This window comes from Acipenser ruthenus, chromosome 38 (genome assembly GCF_902713425.1).
Source record: "Acipenser ruthenus chromosome 38, fAciRut3.2 maternal haplotype, whole genome shotgun sequence".
NCBI classification, from domain to species: domain Eukaryota; kingdom Metazoa; phylum Chordata; class Actinopteri; order Acipenseriformes; family Acipenseridae; genus Acipenser; species Acipenser ruthenus.
The window spans coordinates 10,379,458-10,397,684 of record NC_081226.1 but is presented as its reverse complement, the minus strand read 5'-3'; the positions used below and the strand labels follow the sequence as shown (position 1 = coordinate 10,397,684).

Genomic DNA, 18,227 nt, shown 5'->3' with positions numbered 1-18,227 from the left:
CTCGCTTCTTTATTGGCTATTATCACTTGGTTAGATTTGCAATCCTCTGACTGAACTGATTGTGCTCTGACAGAAAATAAGTATGTTAAAACCACACACTAATCCGCATTAATACTGAACAGAAATGTAAAATAAAGACAGGACTCAAAATCGAGTTTCAGTATCTACAGTAGCATTTCTTTATGGCTGAAAGTAAAAAAAAAAAATCTATACTAAAGGTAAATAAATCCCTTGCAAAATATATGGACCCGCTCCCCCAACACACACGTTTAATGTTTTAAACTGTACCCCTTGTGTCTGGAGGTTTCAGCTTGAGTACCCCATTTACAATGTTCGCTCCACTGAATGGTACCACAGTGGCAGTAAAGCTAAAGGCAGAAAAAATGGGTTTAACATCCAAACCCCCCCCGGTTTATTTCTTATATAATTCAAGTCAGTTTGGGACAAACTGTTGGTTAAGGATGGAATACCAAACAGTAATTCTTAACTTTTAATAGCAAGTCTTTGCACGCACAGAATCAAAAGACAGTACTTGGGAATGTCATCGGAAACACACGGATTCACTTTCTAGTCAGCAACGTTATTATAAAGAACCTAAAACATTCTGCACTGTAAATGTCTACCAAGTTACCATGTACTACCCAGCTCAGCATAGTGGTGTGCCATTTAAAATAGTTACAATATCAAAAACATCAACCTTAAAATACATCTCTAATAACTAACAATTAAAGACAATGTAAAATGATCCAAAGGGAATTGGCATAGACGCATGCAGACTCTTGTGTGTTTTCTTCCTTCGTTTTTCTTTTGCAAGTAAGAAATGCATCAATTGTTGATCTGGATGTACAAATTCATCCAGACGCTATGCTGTGACAAAGATGCAGCCGCGCCGAACATCAGAGTGGAAACCCCCTCAATCTAAATCACCCTTGTGTACAGGTGGATGGTCATTTTGAAACTAGTCAGACTGGAGCCTTTGAGCTGCCAAATAAATATTAAATATGCATGCCCAGTGGTTTAGAGATAATATAAAATATTACTATTAATTCAATTGAAGATCATGATTTCATTTTACTCCTTGTTTAAATCCCTGGCTTAACCCATTAATAGTCATAATTAAGCTACATTTTCATTTTGCTCATTATTATTTGTTTATTTAGCAGACTCCTTTATCCAAGGCGACTTACAGAGACTAGGGTGTGTGAACTATGCATCAGCTGCAGAGTCACTTACAATTACGTCTCGCCCGAAAGACGGAGCACAAGGAGGTTAAGTGACTTGCTCAGGGTCACACAATAAGTCAGTGGCTGAGGTGGGATTTGAACCGGGGACCTCCTGGTTATAAGCCCTTTTCTTTAACCACTGGACCACACAGCCCCCTTAATGAGTTCATGAGTGTAAAATACTACAAAAGAGCAAGACAGAGCCAGGGATAAAACCGGTCTGCCTTTCTGTACCTAAGATCTGTCCACATGCTTGCTACAATTGTATTATTTGGGTCAGTTTACAAAAGCAGCAAAAAAATCAAATAAAAAATGGACAAATGGGGCAGTCTTGTCTCTGGGATGCTACATACCGGGGTCGGGATACTCGTTCCCATCAATGTATTTATTTTCAAGTCTATGCAGTTTAAATGCTAAACCCTGAAACTCATTCCCCACACTGAGTTATCAATTTCTCCTGACTCGTCCATCAGATGAGGTGCAGAATAGTTTCCTTTCTGCATATTCCCGCTCCCAGGCACTGACTGCATTGACAGCCTGAGTTAAACTGACAGCAGAGAAGCCTCTTGTGACGTGTCCGCGTCTCCGCCCACTTTCTGACACAATCGGAGTGCAAGAGAGCTGAAGAGCATTTGTACCATTTAAAATACATGCTCTTAAGAGTGATACACAAAAAAAATAATTACACAGGGATCCATAATGCACAACAGTGTTGTGTCCCACTGAAACTCTTCCCACAGTCAGAGCAGCAATTTGGTTTCTCTCCACTGTGAATTCGCTGGTGTGAAACAAGGCCACTTGACCGACTGAAACTCTCCCCACAGTCAGAACAGTGATACGGTTTCTCTCCTGTGTGAATTCGCTGATGTATTTTCAGGGTTCCTAACTGACTGAAACTCTTCACACAGTATGAGCAGCAAAATGGTTTCTCTCCTCTGTGAATTTGCTGGTGGTAAACAAGGCTGTTTGAGTGACTGAAACTCTTCCCACAGTCAGAGCAGCGATACGGTTTCTCCCCTGTGTGAATTCGCTGGTGTGAAGCAAGGCTGTTTGAGTGACTGAAACTCTTCCCACAGTCAGAGCAGTGATAAGGTTTCTCTTCTGTGTGAGTTCGTTGGTGTGCTTTCAGGTTTCCTGACTTTCTGAAACTCTTCCCACAGTAAGAGCAGTGATACGGTTTCTCTCCTGTGTGAATTCGCTGGTGTGAAACAAGGCTGTTTGAGTGACTGAAACTCTTCCCACAGTCAGAGCAGTGATACGGTTTCTCTTCTGTGTGAGTTTGTTGGTGTGCTTTCAGGTTTCCTGACTTTCTGAAACTCTTCCCACAGTAAGAGCAGTGATACGGTTTCTCTCCTGTGTGAATTCGCTGGTGTGAAACAAGGCTGTTTGAGTGACTGAAACTCTTCCCACAGTCAGAACAGCTATACGGTTTCTCACCTGTGTGAATTCGCTGGTGTGCTTTCAGGTTTCCTGACTGACTGAAACTCTTCCCACAGACAGAGCAGCGATACGGTTTCTCTCCTTTGTGAATTCGCTGGTGTCTTTCAAGGTGTGCTAAGTGACTGAAACTCTTCCCACAGTCAGTGCAGCGATACGGTTTCTCTCCTGTGTGAATTCGCTGGTGTGCTTTCAGGTTTCCTGACTGACTGAAACTCTTCCCACAGACAGAGCAGCGATACGGTTTTTCTCCTTTGTGAATTCGCTGGTGTCTTTCAAGGTGTGCTAAGTGACTGAAACTCTTCCCACAGTCAGAGCAGTGATACGGTTTCTTTTCTGTGTTAGTTCGCTGGTGCATTTTAAAATGCCCTAACTGGGTGAAACCTTTCCCACAGTCAGGATATTCTCCACCGCCCGCCCTCGCTTTAGCTGCTGGACTGGAACCTGGAAAATATGAACAGGAAAGAAAGTAAGAGGGGCTGCTTCTTGGCTTAGGGCATGTGGCTGGGTGGTGGAGTGGATTAAAGCATGTGAATTTCAGCTGTGGGCTTGCACTGGGTTACACCAGCTTAAAAATGCAAAGATAAACTTAAAGCCTTTATTTTATGTGTAAAAGCAGAGTAAAGACTAATGCTGGTGAAACCGAGCCCTGGGATCAAAATCTGCCTTCAAAGACCTCCTGTAATGTTTCAGGTCTATTTCCTCTAACACATGCTACAGTTATATCTTTAAATAGCATTACTTTACGCATTTACAAAAATATCCATATACTGTTACACTGAACATTTATAATGATATATACAGTACTTCAGAGTTTCTCCCCTTTGGTATAATAACCCCTCCCAAACACATACACAAAAAAGAGACTAACTTATGTTCACCAGTAGTGAGTCTGTTTGGAGTGGTGCAGGAAAAATAAATAGCTAGTAATCTAACCTACATGCTCCCTCCCTCCCTCCCTCCCTCTCAACCACACTGTGGATATCACGCAATCTAGAATGACAATGTCACAGCTACTGGGAGTCACTCACCTGCTAGACTGCATTCTGAATGGGAGCGCCCGTCTTCCTTTCCACCTCCTTGCGTGCTGTTGGGAGAGCCTTCCTCTCCAGCGCCTTGCTCTCTCACGCAGATTCTCTCCAGCACCACGCTACACTCCCGCAGGCGTACAGGCTCCAGCTCAGGGATGTTTGGTTTGAAGTCCTCGGATTCTTCCTTCCCTGGTTCCATGTGGTCAAACTCTACTTCAGGGGGCTCCTGTTTAATACAGACAGTTTCCAGCACCTCTCCTTGTTTCACAGGAAGGGGTTCTTCTGTCTGGGGGATCTCCAAGTCATTGTGCTCTGCTTTAATCTCACAGACCTCTGGCTGACTGCTGTCACATTGTATCTCACAGAGCTCCTGTTTAATGGGGAGGGAAGCCAGCCCAGAGAACTCCACTCTAATGGGGACAGGTTCAAGTTCAGGGAACTCCTCTTTAATCTGGACAGATTCCATCTCCACACTGTCCATGGCAGCACATGGGATTCTGTTTAGTAGCTGCTGAAAAACAAATTATTTATCTAAATACAGTGTTACTAAGGCCATTCAAGGGGCTGACAAAATCTAGCCTTAATAGGGGTCGGGGTGGCTTTACTATTGTAAGGATGTAGAATTTCTTGTAATACCATAGGTTTTTCCCTGTTGAAAAAGTTTACACATTTACCCATTCTATATATCATTCATTGTAAATTGCTTTTGTGACATCTTTTCTAACACATGTGTTTAAGTTTTGTTATACAGTCCATGCTGCTTTATCGGGACGCTCGGGAGAAGTACAAATATCCAGAATAAGCGGCTGTCCCAATTAAACGAGAGCCATTTGAGACGACCTCAGTCACACTGTTTTGTTTCTAAATGAAAAGAAAAATAATGAAATCCCATTAGGATTACTGTACATGTTAAATACATCATTTAAAATACAAGCCCATTGTTTTTATTCATAAACAAAATTAAATCGCTGTTCTTTTATTTAACATGAAATGAAAAAGAATGAAATCACATCTTATCAGAAGGCGAGGCACCTGCGATGTTGACATGGCAACTTTCTTTCCAGCAGCAGCGTGTGAAACCACAGGAGACTCCAGCTCATAGATAGAGAAGGCTTAGCTAGGACGTCGTTTTGGTGTGTAAATAGAGACGCCAGCTTGCCTTGGTAGAAGTGCAGTGTTTCAAAGCCGCTTCACAGCTACAGGTACGCACGTTTTTCATTTTTTCTTCTTTTTGCATATTATGTGTTTTCTAATGGTTAGCACGGTGTTATGCCTCACAAAATACAAACGTTATTGACGTCGTTTTACTATGTGTAATATATTTAGTATTTTACTGAAATTATCGAGTTGTTAAAAGAGCTGGAGAGAAACAATCTCATTGCAAATGAAGAGAAGATGAAGCTTGATTTATTCTCTGGTGAGTTATGTAAGGTCAAACTGAAACAACAGAATTACCTTTAATACTGATCACAGCAGCTTCTCTTTTGCTTCACTTTTTTTTTGACAAACTCTTAATCTTGTACTTACATTTACCTGCAACCAGTGTTTTTTTAGTTATGTTTTTTTAGTTATAGTTATAAATTTTTTATTTGAGTTATTAGTTTAATTTTAGTTATAGTTATTACAATTAACTAAATATAATTTTAGTTATTATTGAGTTATTATTACAGTTAACAGAGTAGTGATGACCTTGAAATCTGTCGAGGTAAAAATAACTTGGGTAATGCCAGGCTCTATACCTCTTCACAGTACACTCCTTAGAATAGCCAGCAACAAAAATGCATTGATCAGAGATTGCCATTTACTAGCCAAGTCCTGCTATACAGCCCCTCCACACACTTTAATACAAGTCAAATAGATTCTGTATGCTGGAAACAAGTAGTCAACAGTTTATTTCAGCTTGATTTTTACTTAACAATTTACAAAAGCCCTATTTAGTTTTTTACATTAAACTAACTTGAGGAAAAATAATTAAACCATTTAATTTGCAGTTGTAAATTGCTTAAGTAGAACCGCAATGCCTGATGAAAAAAAGGCATATAGAAGGGTTAAATATATAAGCAACTTACCTGAAAGAATGGTACTCATAAAAAAAGCAGTGAATAAAAAATAAAAATAAAACATTTGCCTTTTCTGTACAATACAAAATGTCCCTGAGTCACAGGCTTTCCAAGAGATCATGCTTTTAATAAAAATGAATTTTTAAGCCTGTAACAGGGGAGATCTGTGCTGACTGTCTGGCGCATGCGTGGTTCTGCAGGAAGAGGGCAGCAGCCCTGTAAGATCTGCCTGTCGGTCATGGCGATGACACGGAGAGGTGGGTGAGGGGTGTGGTCTCTCCCTCTCTCGGAGTGGTTGGGAATGCTTTGTTGTCAGTGGCCCCGCCCATTCAGGAAGAACGACAGCAGGAGTTCTGTTCATGAACTTGAATTGTAAAAAACAATCAAAAAAAAAACCAGAACGGCAGTGTCTGGAGCGAGCGGAAAAGACAGTCAAGCGCGGCTAAAGATGACAGCCGAAAGCTGCCATAACTGTTTGCATTTACATACCCGAGGGGGACGTGAAGAGTTAGGGGGATACCTGGGCCACCCCACAGAGAGGGAATACCTCAGTGTAGGTTGGAGACCCGAGCTGACCGGTTTAGCGGCAATGGGGGACGCTGCACAAAGCAGCACCTTTTATTTTGTAGTTTTATTTTTTCTTTGTGCCTTTTGTTTGCACTATTATTTGGAGCACCTGCGTGCGAGCTACGACCTGCCAACCTTACCACTGCTGGTATTAGCTTGTGCTCTGCAGCAGTGCCACAGTGCCACCTTATGGTTCCAACCTCACTTTGCAAGGGAACTGGCAACAGCTGCTAACTGCACTAGAGACAAAAAAACAATACTTTCACACACTTCAGTGGGATCACACCACTACAGGAGGCTGTGTGGAGACCAATCAAATTGCAAATCAACCTCTATTCAAATTAACCACACTCCCTGGTACTAATCACAGATAGCAGATCAACCTCTATTCAAATTAACCACACTCCCTGGTACTAATCACAGATAGCAGATCAACCTATATTCAAATTAACCACACTCCCTGGTACTAATCACACACCACCTCACCTAATTGAAACACCAACTTAATAACCTGAGCTTTAAAGCCAATTGAACGAGAACAAACTTTTCGCTTCTGACTCACTGTGCCGTGCACTGACACTGTAACCAGCTGCACTTAGTAGTTGTGAAGGAATGAATGAACATAAGAACGTAAGAAAGTTTACAAACGAGAGGAGGCCATTCGGCCCATCTTGCTCGTTTGGTTGTTAGTAGCTTATTGATCCCAGAATCTCATCAAGCAGCTTCTTGAAGGATCCCAGAGTGTCAGCTTCAACAACATTACTGGGGAGTTGGTTCCAGACCCTCACAATTTTCTGTGTAAAAAAGTGCCTCCTATTTTCTGTTCTGAATGCCCCTTTATCTAATCTCCATTTGTGACCCCTGGTCCTTGTTTCTTTTTTCAGGTCAAAAAAGTCCCCTGGGTCGACATTGTCTATACCTTTTAGGATTTTGAATGTTTGGAGATCAGATCACTGTGTAGTTTTCTTTGTTCAAGACTGAATAGATTCAATTCATTTAGCCTGTCTGCATACGACATGCCTTTTAAACCCGGGATAATTCTGGTCGCTCTTCTTTGCACTCTTTCTAGAGCAACAATATCCTTTTTGTAACGAGGTGACCAGAACTGAACACAATATTCGAGGTGAGGTCTTACTAATGCATTGTAAAGTTTTAACATTACTTCCCTTGATTTAAATTAAACACTCTTCACAATATATCCGAGCATCCTGTTGGCCTTTTTTATAGCTTCCCCATATTGTCTAGATGAAGACATTTCTGAGTCAACATAAACTCCTAGGTATTTTTAATAGATTCCTTCTTCAATTTCAGTACTCCCATATGATATTTATAATGCACATTTGTATTGCCTGCATGCAATACTTTACACTTTTCTCTATTAAATGTCATTTGCCATGTGTCTGCATTATTATTATTATTATTATTATTATTATTATTATTATTATTATTATTATTTATTTCTTAGCAGACACCCTTATCCAGGGCGACTTACAATTGTTACAAGATATCACATTATTTTTACATACAATTACCCATTTATACAGTTGGGTTTTTACTGGAGCAATCTAGGTAAAGTACCTTGCTCAAGGGTACAGCAGCAGTGTCCCCCACAAGGGATTGAACACACGACCCTCCGGTCAGAATTCTAGCCTAACCACTACTCCACACTACTGCCCTCAGATCATTTTGCTATCTAGATCATTTTGAATGACCTTTGTTGCTGCAACAGTGTTTGCCACTCCTATTTTTGTGTCGTCTGCAAATTTAACAAGTTTGCTTACTATACCAGAATCTAAATCATTAATGTAGATTAGGAATAGCAGAGGACCTAATACTGATCCCTGTGGTACACCACTGGTTACCTTGCTCCATTTTGAGTTTTCTCCTCTAATCAGTACTTTCTGTTTTCTACATGTTAACCACTCCCTAATCCGTTTGCATGCATTTCCTTGAATCCCTACTGCGTTCAGTTTGAGAATTAATCTTTTATGTGGGACTTTGTCAAAAGTTTTCTGGAAATCTAAATAAACCATGAACCATGTCGCATGCTTTGCAATTATCCATTGTCGATGTTGCATTCTCAAAAAAATCAAGCAGGTTAGACACGATCTCCCTTTCCTAAAACCATGCTGACTGTCTCCCAGGATATTGTTACCATATAGGTAATTTTCCATGTTAGATCTTATTATAGTTTCCATAAGTTTCCATATAATAGAAGTCAGGCTTATTGGTCTGTAGTTACCTGGTTCGGTTTTGTCTCCCTTTTTGTGGATCGGTATTACGTTTGCAATTTTCCAGTCTGTCGGTACAACCCCTGTGTCAAGAGACTGTTGCATGATTTTGGTTAGCGGTTTGTAAATAACTTCTTTCATTTCTTTCAGTACTATTGGGAGGATCTCATCCGGCACAGGGGATTTGTTTATTTTAAGAGCTCCTAGCCCCTTTAACACTTCTGCCTCTTATGCTAAAGTTATTTAAAACTGGATAGGAACAGGTCGACACGATCCATTTCCAGTCAGAGTTCAGTCATGTGAAACGACAGTGTCCAGTTATCCACGAGTCTTTTTAATAGTTTTTATCCCTTCGGTACGGGTAATAAGTGTCGCGTTACAAGTAAAGCGTGGTGTCAAATTAAAAAAATAAGAGGCAGGAAGCATAGATTTTATATGGAGAAAATTCGGGACTGTCTGTTGAATTAAGCAAAGGTGTTGAGTTAAGCGAGGTTGACTAATATACACACACACACACACTGCTGTACAAAAGTCTTAGACATGTTGCATTTTTCTACTCTGATGCATTACGAGCATAAACAATTTACTCAAAGCCTCCACTAGTGTTTTCGACTATTATAACAACCTTGACTTGCATAAAGAAGGAAAAACATTGAGTGAAATAGCTCGCATCACTCGATTTTCAAGGTGTGGTATCCGAAGCATAATCAACATGCACAGAAAAACATCATCTGTAATTGACAATACCCCTCTATGTCACCAAAATGAATAGTGTTTAGGAGCTGCCCCTCTATAAATATCCACAGAGACATTTTCAGCCCAATGTGACTTTAACCCCTTAAATACACTGTTACTTATTCAATTATAATACTGTAGCGATCTCAGTTAACACAGGCACGAACCCGGGACCTCTCGCTCTGAAGCACAGCGCCGATACCGCTGTACAAAAGAGCCGGCTCTTGTAAGGAGCGTATATCGGGCTTATGTCTTCGTGTGTGATTACATCACCTACCAGCCCTGCTGCTGCTTTCCCCCGTACACGCTACACTCTCCCCTGCCAGCCTCAAGCCCACCCCGGACTTGCTAACCAGGCTACAGTCCGACGAGTGCGTGCCGGGGTACTTGCGTCCACTTCTGACGCCAATGTAGTGTCCGGGTCATCCGGGCAATAACGAGGTCGGGACCACATTACTTTCAATTCAATAACTACTTTATGCCCTTAATTTGTGTACAGCAGTGACCCGCTCTGATAGCGTACCACTCTCAAAAACCCTGCCTCTAATAACTCTGGCTCTAACCCTTCAGCTCTGGGAGTCGTTTTGCTATTCCCCCGCCCAGAATCACCCACGGGAAACACTCATTGGACCCATGGGCTGGCAATCATCTCTGTCGTGTGCTAGTCATTACTGTCCAGGACTGCAGGTGTTCCCAAACTGCGGTGCGATTGTGCAAGTTGTATTTGGTTGCACAGAGTAGCGTGAGAGGTAACGGCTGGACGTTTTAGTTACAAAGTGTTCACAAATTAGGATTTAAGAGTCGTGTTTTTGTGCGCGTTGTACTGGTTTTACTCAGAAGTGATTCATGTTCTGGTATTTATGAATGGGAATAATAAGAGACGTGCACTTCTTTCGTGTTTGATGACCAAGAAAAATAACTGCATTTCTAAAATGTTCAATTATACAAAGGTACCCAATTTAAAGGTTTGATAAAAAAAAAACAAAAAAAAACGTCTGTTTAGTTTTTGCTATTTTTAGTATTTATTAAAATTAACGTTTCAATGTTTTGTTTTGTTTTTCCACTCAGTGCATAGTCTATGTGATTTCCATCTTCCACAATATTTATTAAAATGCGTTTAGGTTTATTTATAATGTTACAGGTTTAAACATAAAATTGTTTAGGAGCTGCCCCTCTATAAATATCCACGCGATTTAACGCCTTACACACAAAGCCAATCATTCAGTTTGGGGCAGATCAAAGTCTGAATAAGAAACGACGAATAAGAAGCCAACTTCAGCCTCATGGGGACAGGCGCGCAGTGAATAACATGGAATGACAGGAATTAACAATTCCAATGTTTAGAAACCCATTTACAATTTATTTATTTTTTAATAAATCGTATCCCAAACCAAAAAGAGAGAACCGGTTCCTGTAAAAACAAGGAATATCCGAGTAATAAGTACCCTTTGGAAACAGCTGATCGCTGTTGCTGATCTGTTTTCGTCTTGTTTCCCTGGGAGGAAGGCAATCTACCTGTTAATATACAGTTTTTTTTCACTGATTGAATCCTAAATGGACAGATTGTACCGAAGGATATAAGGAGGAATGTGCACTCACCGAACTCCCTTATTTTAAGGGATTTTCTGACAGTGCAAAAAAAAAAAAAAAAATGTGTTCGTAAAAATGTTTACCACAACACTGAAATACCGACACTTCTGAGTACAGCGGCCATCGTTACCTAATGCTGTATTCACTTCCCGGTGCAGTTTAGTGTATTTGTTAAATTGAATCAGTCTCCCAAACCCGTGCGTCACAAAACAACTTAAATACAAATAAAAAAATAAATTAACTTACTTTTTTATCGTCCAATCCTTGTAAACGGATGTGCAACAGCATTTAAATAATAATAATAATAATAATAATAATAATAATAATACTAATAATAACACTCGGAATGGTTGAGTCGTGTATGGCGCTCTGTTGTTGGGGTTTTCATGTTTTGTTTTTTTATTTCTTAATCCTTTGCAGTTTGATAAACGGCTGCAAGCGCCTCTTTACACATCACTGAAACTGTTACAGCAACTGACTGGGTCACAAGAGGCAGGTAATGGCCGTGCAGTACTGAGCGTGTTTATAACCCTTGAACATTGTCAGCGCTTCCATTATACATGCTTTCCTGTCGCGGTACGCATTTGCGGATTGTACAACAATAACTTTTTATTTTTTATTTTTTTGTGCGATTACGTACCTCTCCAAAGGGCTGATTATATTCCAGGTATGACGCAGGCCCGGTTGTTTGGGATGGAACCGCAGAACAGGCTCGCGTTTTGATTGGTCCTTGTCTGTCACAGGAATATGACGTCAACACGAGTGGGAACGCTTGGAGGCATTGTGCTCAGAGAGAGAGAGAGAGAGAGAGATGCTTTTCAAACCCTTTCAAGTATAATGTGCTATTTCGCTCTATTCATGTAACAAACTATGGGTGACTATCACTTTATATACATTGTCATGTTATGCACGAATGTAAGAATTGTCTTTCTGTGGTGATCTGCTCTTTTTCTTTCAAATAGCATATATCTATAATTATTATTATTATTTATTTCTTAGCAGACGCCCTTATCCAGGGCGACTTACAATTGTTACAAGATATCACATTATTTTTACATACAATTACCCATTTATACTGTTGGGTTTTTACTGGAGCAATCTAGGTAAAGTACCTTGCTCAAGGGTACAGCAGCAGTGTCCCCACCGGGGATTGAACCCACAACCCTCCGGTCAAGAGTCCACAGCCCTAACCACTACTCCACACTGCTGCCCTAAAAATAAATAAATACTTAAATAAATACAATTTTAAAAATCAGTGTACTAAATAACATGCAGACTACAGATATTAAACCATTTTATAATAATAAACTCCAGGGCGACTTACAATTGTTACAAGATATCACATTATTTTTACATACAATTACCCATTTATACAGTTGGGTTTTTACTGGAGCAATCTAGGTAAAGTACCTTACTCAAGGGTACAGCAGCAGTGTCCCCCACCTGGGATTGAACCCACAACCCTTCGGTCAAGAGTCCAGAGCCCTAACCACTACTCCACACTCAATCCTTTGCGTGATTTATTTTACAGTAATTGTTTATATATATATATATAAACAATTACTGTAATATATATATACTATATATATATATATATATATATATATATATATATATATATATACCATAAAAAGTACACGAGAAGTGGCTCGTGAATTCATTGAAGAGTGAGCCTTCGTATATGAATCAAAGTTAATGGATTTTTTTTACTATCTCCTGGAAACATTAGTTTTTATTCAGAAATAGATACATGAAAAGTCCTTCTAGCAGTCGTTTTCCTTTATTAAAGGCTAATATTAAAACACATTTGAGAAGGAGCATGGTATTCCAAAACAAGAAAAGGACATCTCATGTAATATCCATCAATATATTGTAGCGTTTCGGGTTCTTTTTGGCACAGAAATGAGACTGCAACTGTGAGCAGATGACGGCTCTAGCCGTTTATTTTTACAATAATTAAAGAATCACAAAATAAAATCATACAGAGAGGGAAAGGGAACTGGGAGTCGAAAGTGAAAATAAATGATTGTCGTAGTTTTTCTTTTACCCTACCCTTTCTCACTCTCTTGAACACAACCTTTTCTTACACTCTTGTCTTCCCCAATTCTTCAGGTCTTTTCCCTGCACCCTCTTATATGCTCTTGCTTCCCCCATCAATATATAGTCATGCACAGGGGGTTATCAGACCTTCTGGGTTTAAGAGACCAGTTCTCTTCAACAACTTCAAATAAATCTTATTGTATTAGTCAACATTTTTCTTATCTATTCCTGATAGTTTATACTGTAGGCTATAGATACTGTTTTAAAAGATGGACCATGCAAATATAATGGGAAAAAATTAAATACATTGTACATCTAGTGAGAGATTACAGACATGCTTGTGCAAGTGCAAGTAACGTGTAACAACGTGCCACTCAACCACTTACTGCAGGGCTCCTGGTCGTGGAGGGCTTCTGTCCCTCCTGGGTCTTGTCCCAGCTGTACCCTGAATTATTTAAATTGGACCAAGCCTAATTATAAACAACCTGTCTTGCATTTTGTGTTTACCCACAGCTAAGATTGAGATAAGAACGTGCTATATAAAAATAAAATAAATAAAAACTTTCTGTGCCCTCTAGAGAGCTGCTGATGCTGTCTGCATACCACATCGCAAGAACCCCCTTTACTATACCAGACAGATTGCACTTTCTCACCCTTTCGAGGGTGATTGATCCAGGGTCTTCAAACACTTTGAACTCCCAAAATCACTGTACCCCTAGTTTTAAAAAGCTCTTTATTTAAATGAAAGATAATACTTTGGATTTATATAGCGCCTTTCACCCCACAGGAGCACAAAGCTCTTTACACACGACAGCTATTCTGCGCAGCACACTGACACAGCAGTTAATGTAGGAGGAGTGAGGAGCTGCTTATCCAATTAACTACAGGGACACATTTCGGTAGGCCAGATTGTAAGGGCCTGAATTGGAATTTAGCCATTATATTTGCATATTCCAGCTGTTTGAACATTTATTGATGTTTATTTCCGTTAGCATACTGTATTATATATGTTTGTGTGCTATGTAATGATAGCTTAATCGAATGGTTTTCAACCTTTATTTTTTAATGTTTTAAACTGTACCCCTTGTGTCTGGAGGTTTCAGCTCGAGTACCCCATTTACAATGTTCACTCCACTGAATGGTACCACAGTGGCTGTAAAGCTAAAGGCAGAATAAATCAGTATAACAACCCCCCCCCCCCCCCCCCCCGGTTTATTTCTTATATAATTCAAGTCAGTTTGGGACATACTGTTGGTTAAGGATGGAATACCAAACAGTAATTCTTAACTTGTAATAGCAAGTCTTAATGTATAATGTGATATGTTGTAACAATTGTAAGTCGCCCTGGATAAGGGCGTCTGCTAAGAAATAAATAATAATAATAATAATAATAATAATAAAAGTCTTTGCACGCACAGAATCAAAAGACAGTACTTGGGAATGTCATCGGAAACACACGGATTCACTTTCTAGTCAGCAACGTTATTATAAAGAACCGAAAACATTCTGCACTGTAAATGTCTACCAAGTTACCATGTACTACCCAGCTCAGCATAGTGATGTGCCATTTAAAATAGTTACAATATCAAAAACATCAACCTTAAAATACATCTCTAATAACTAACAATTAAAGACAATGTAAAATGATCCAAAGGGAATTGGCATAGACGCCTGCAGACTCTTGTGTGTTTTCTTCCTTTGTTTTTCTTTTGCAAGTAAGAAATGCATCAATTGTTGATCTGGATGTATAAATTCATCCAGACGCTATGCTGTGACAAAGATGCAGCCGCGCCGAACATCAGAGTGGAAACCCCCTCAATCTAAATCACCCTTGTGTACAGGTGGATGGTCATTTTGAAACTATAGTCAGACTGGAGCCTTTGAGCTGCCAAATAAATATTAAATATGCATGCACAGTGGTTTAGAGATAATATAAAATATTACTATTAATTCAATTGAAGATCATGATTTCATTTTACTTATTGTGTGATGTGTGCAAAGCTGCATGTCACGCGATCTTCAGCCATTCACGTCATAATACAGCCATGGGACACTATCATTTCTCATTCGTTTTAGAATCGTGATGAATTTACAAGACAAACCCTCCAGGCGGTTGTCCAGTAAGGACGGTGCAGTCTTGTCTCTGGGATGCTACATACTGGGGGTCAGGATACTCGTTCACATCAATGTATTTATTTTCAAGTCTATGCAGTTTAAATGCTAAACCCTGAAACTCATTCCCCACACTGAGTTATCAATTTCTCCTGACTCGTCCATCAGATGAGGTGCAAAATATTCCTTTCTGCATATTCCTGCTCCCAGGCACTGACTGGATTGACAACCTGAGTTAAATTGACAGCAGAGAAGCCTCTTGTGACGTGTCCGCGTCTCCGCCCACTTTCTGGGGAGAGCATTTTTACCATTTAAAATGCATGCTCTTAAGAGTGATATACAAAACAGTAATTACACAGGGATTCATAATGCAAGGTTAATGTTTCTTCCTACGAGTAAAAAGTCCCATCGAAAATGGTACTTAGGGTTTGTCTCCTGTGTGAACTCGCTGGTGTCTTCTCGGTTTCCCAATTGACTGAAACTCTTCCCACAGTCAGAGCATTGACACAGTTTCTCTCCTGTGTGAATTCGTTGGTGTGTTCCAAGGTTTGCTAATTGATTGAATCTTTTCCCACAGTCAGAGCAATAATACGGTTTCTCTCCTGTGTGTATTCGCTGGTGTGTTTTAAGGGAGTCTGTCCGACTGAAAATCTTCCCACAGTCAGAGCAGCAATAAGGTTTCTCTCCTGTGTGAATTCGCTGGTGTTTTTTCAGGTTTCCTAACAAATTGAAACTCTTCCCACAGTCAGAGCAGCAATACAGTTTATCTCTTGTGTGAATCTGCTGGTGTATTGCAAGGTTTCCTAACTGGGTGAAACCTTTCCCATAGTCAGGATATTCTCCAGCGCCCGCCCTCGCTTTAGCTGCTGGACTGGAACCTGGAAAATATGAACAGGAAAGAAAGTAAGAGGGGCTGATTGTAGGCTTAGGGCATGTGGCTGGGTGGTAGAGTGGACTCAAGCATGTGAATTTCAGCTGTGGGGGTTGTACTGAGTCACACCAGTTTAAAAAAGTTAAACTTTATGTGTAAAAGCAAAGTCCGTAAAGACTGATGCTTGTGAAACCAAGCCCTGGGATCAAAATAATAAAGTTCACCTGCAATGTGTCAGGTGTATTTCCTCTAACAGATGCTACAATTCTAGCTTTCTGATCATGGCAAGACAACCCCCCCTCCCCCCCAGTTGGAGTGGTACAAGGTAAACAAATCCCTAGTAATCTAACCTATCTCAACCACACTGTGGATATCACGCAATCTAGAATGGCAATGTCACAGCTACTGGGAGTCACTCACCTGCTAGACTGCATTCTGAATGGGAGCGCCCGTCTTCCTTTCCACCTCCTTGCGTGCTGTTGGGAGAGCCATCCTCTCCAGCGCCTTGCTCTCTCACACAGATTCTCTCCAGCACCACGCTACACTCCCGCAGGCGTACAGGCTCCAGCTCAGGGATGTTTGGTTTGAAGTCCTCGGATTCTTCCTTCCCTGGTTCCATGTGGTCAAACTCTACTTCAGGGGGCTCCTGTTTAATACAGACAGTTTCCAGCACCTCTTCTTGTTTAACATGAAGGGGTTCTTCTGTCTGGGGGATCTCCAATTCATTGTGCTCAGCTTTAATCTCAGAGACCTCTAGCTGGCTGCTGTCACATTGTATCTCACAGAGCTCCTGTTTAATGGGGAGGGAAGCCAGCCCAGAGAACTCCACTCTAATGGGGACCAGTTCAAGTTCAGGGAACTCCTCTTTAATCTGGACAGACGCCATCTTCACACTGTCCACGATTCCCTTTTCAGTACTACTAACGCCATTAAAGGGGCAAAATCTGTCCTTAATAGCAGGGGTGGCTTTATAATTGAAGGGACATAGTATTTCTTGTGAAGTTTATAATACCATAGGATTTTATCTGTTGAAAGAGTTTACACATTTTATCCATTCCATACATTATTCGTTGTAGATATCTTTTGTGCAACCTGTTTTAACATATGTGTTTCAGTTACTTTATAATTCAAATTTCACAGTAAAGTCTTTATAACACTATACAGTTGATTATATTTCTTTAGCCTGATGTTAATCTAGTGCACTGTACAGAGATGCACCTGGCATGTTTTTATTGTTGGATACAGGTGTGTACATAAGAAAGTTTACAAACGAGAGGAGGCCATTCAGCCCATCTTGCAAAACGCATTGCCCCAAATATTTGACTATTTGACTATAGAATTATCCCATGGCAATGCATGTTTATATAGAAAGGATACCCTCAAATGTACCATTATAAACACATGTGAATGCCATCATTCATGGGGTTTCCATGCAGGTCAGTTTACATGTGAAATGGCGATGCGCGTGTACGTTTGGGAGAATAACTCAGGTAAATCAGGTTTGTGGCCGAAAAAAAACGGCCAAAGAGAGGGACAGGGTATATCTCATTTACTTGTGCTGCTGTGGCAAACAGGAAGCCTTGCCTGGAGCTGAGCTGTTCGGGAGCTGAGCTGTTCGGACAGGCACGTCTTCTGTTGGAGATTTTAGTACACAGATCACTATGCTGTACTCCAATTTAAGATGCAGGCCATTTCTGAGAAGAAAAAAATGGTTTAAAAAGTGCATCAAGGAGGCTGTGTGGTCCAGTGGTTAAAGAAACGGGCTTGTAACCAGGAGGTCCCCGGTTCAAATCCCACCTCAGCCACTGACTCATTGTGTGACCCTGAGCATGTCACTTAACCTTGTGCTCCGTCTTTCGGGTGAGATGTAGTTGTAAGTGACTCTGCAGCTGATGCATAGTTCACACACCCTAGTCTCTGTAAGTCGCCTTGGATAAAGGAGTCTGCTAAATAAACAAATAATAATAAATTAACACTTTTGCTGGGTGCGCTCTCGTTCTCATCCTTCATTCTGCTTTTAAATGAGAAAGTAAGGACTTGGACGATTTAAAAGCCCATTTAGTTGTTTCACATCAGCACCCTGGAAATGTAACTGATTTTACTATTATAGTTAGTACTGTTGTTATTACAGCATACCTTTCATAGGACGGTCTGGTCTCACTAACACCTGATAAAAAGAGGAACCGATGGGCTCAAGAGCTAACAGATTCAGCACAAAAGAACAAAGGGCCACACCAAGATAATACCACAATGAGAAATGATAGTCTGGAGATAGGAGGGAGCACAAAGGTCAAGGCAGCGATAGGTGAGTACAAGAGTTTTGAATCGGA

General features: G+C 40.4%; 2 protein-coding genes across 7 annotated transcripts in view; both read right to left on the bottom strand.

Annotated features, from left to right (window-relative positions):
- Positions 1 to 191: 191 nt before the first annotated feature.
- On the bottom strand, positions 192 to 12,369 carry LOC131696724 (zinc finger protein 883-like). 4 transcript variants are annotated; one of them, XM_059009059.1, is made up of 3 exons: positions 11,121 to 12,369; positions 3,692 to 4,202; positions 192 to 3,104 (listed from the first exon to the last, which is right to left on the bottom strand). In XM_059009059.1, exons 1-3 carry the CDS (start codon positions 11,160 to 11,162, stop codon positions 1,906 to 1,908), a joined length of 1,752 nt encoding a protein of 583 aa, XP_058865042.1. In that variant the 5' UTR covers positions 11,163 to 12,369; the 3' UTR covers positions 192 to 1,905. The 4 variants fall into 4 exon arrangements, with proteins under 4 accessions (XP_058865042.1, XP_058865043.1, XP_058865044.1 ...); XM_059009060.1 differs by having other exon boundaries at positions 3,692 to 4,552; positions 11,515 to 12,369; XM_059009061.1 differs by having other exon boundaries at positions 11,515 to 12,369.
- Positions 12,370 to 14,126: 1,757 nt separating this feature from the next.
- The window catches only part of LOC131707036 (zinc finger protein 79-like), a 10,350-nt gene continuing 6,249 nt past the window's right edge, over positions 14,127 to 18,227 (bottom strand). For 2 of the 3 annotated variants that reach the window (XM_059009086.1, XM_059009085.1), the window contains 2 exons: positions 16,318 to 16,922; positions 14,127 to 15,904 (listed from right to left, as the gene is read on the bottom strand). In XM_059009086.1, coding sequence (XP_058865069.1) covers positions 15,390 to 15,904; positions 16,318 to 16,783 — 981 coding nt within the window. In that variant the 5' untranslated portion in view covers positions 16,784 to 16,922 and the 3' untranslated portion in view covers positions 14,127 to 15,389. Of the gene's footprint in view, positions 15,905 to 16,317; positions 16,923 to 17,450; positions 17,592 to 18,227 lie in introns of all 3 variants that reach the window. The other variant, XM_059009084.1, reaches the window with a different exon arrangement.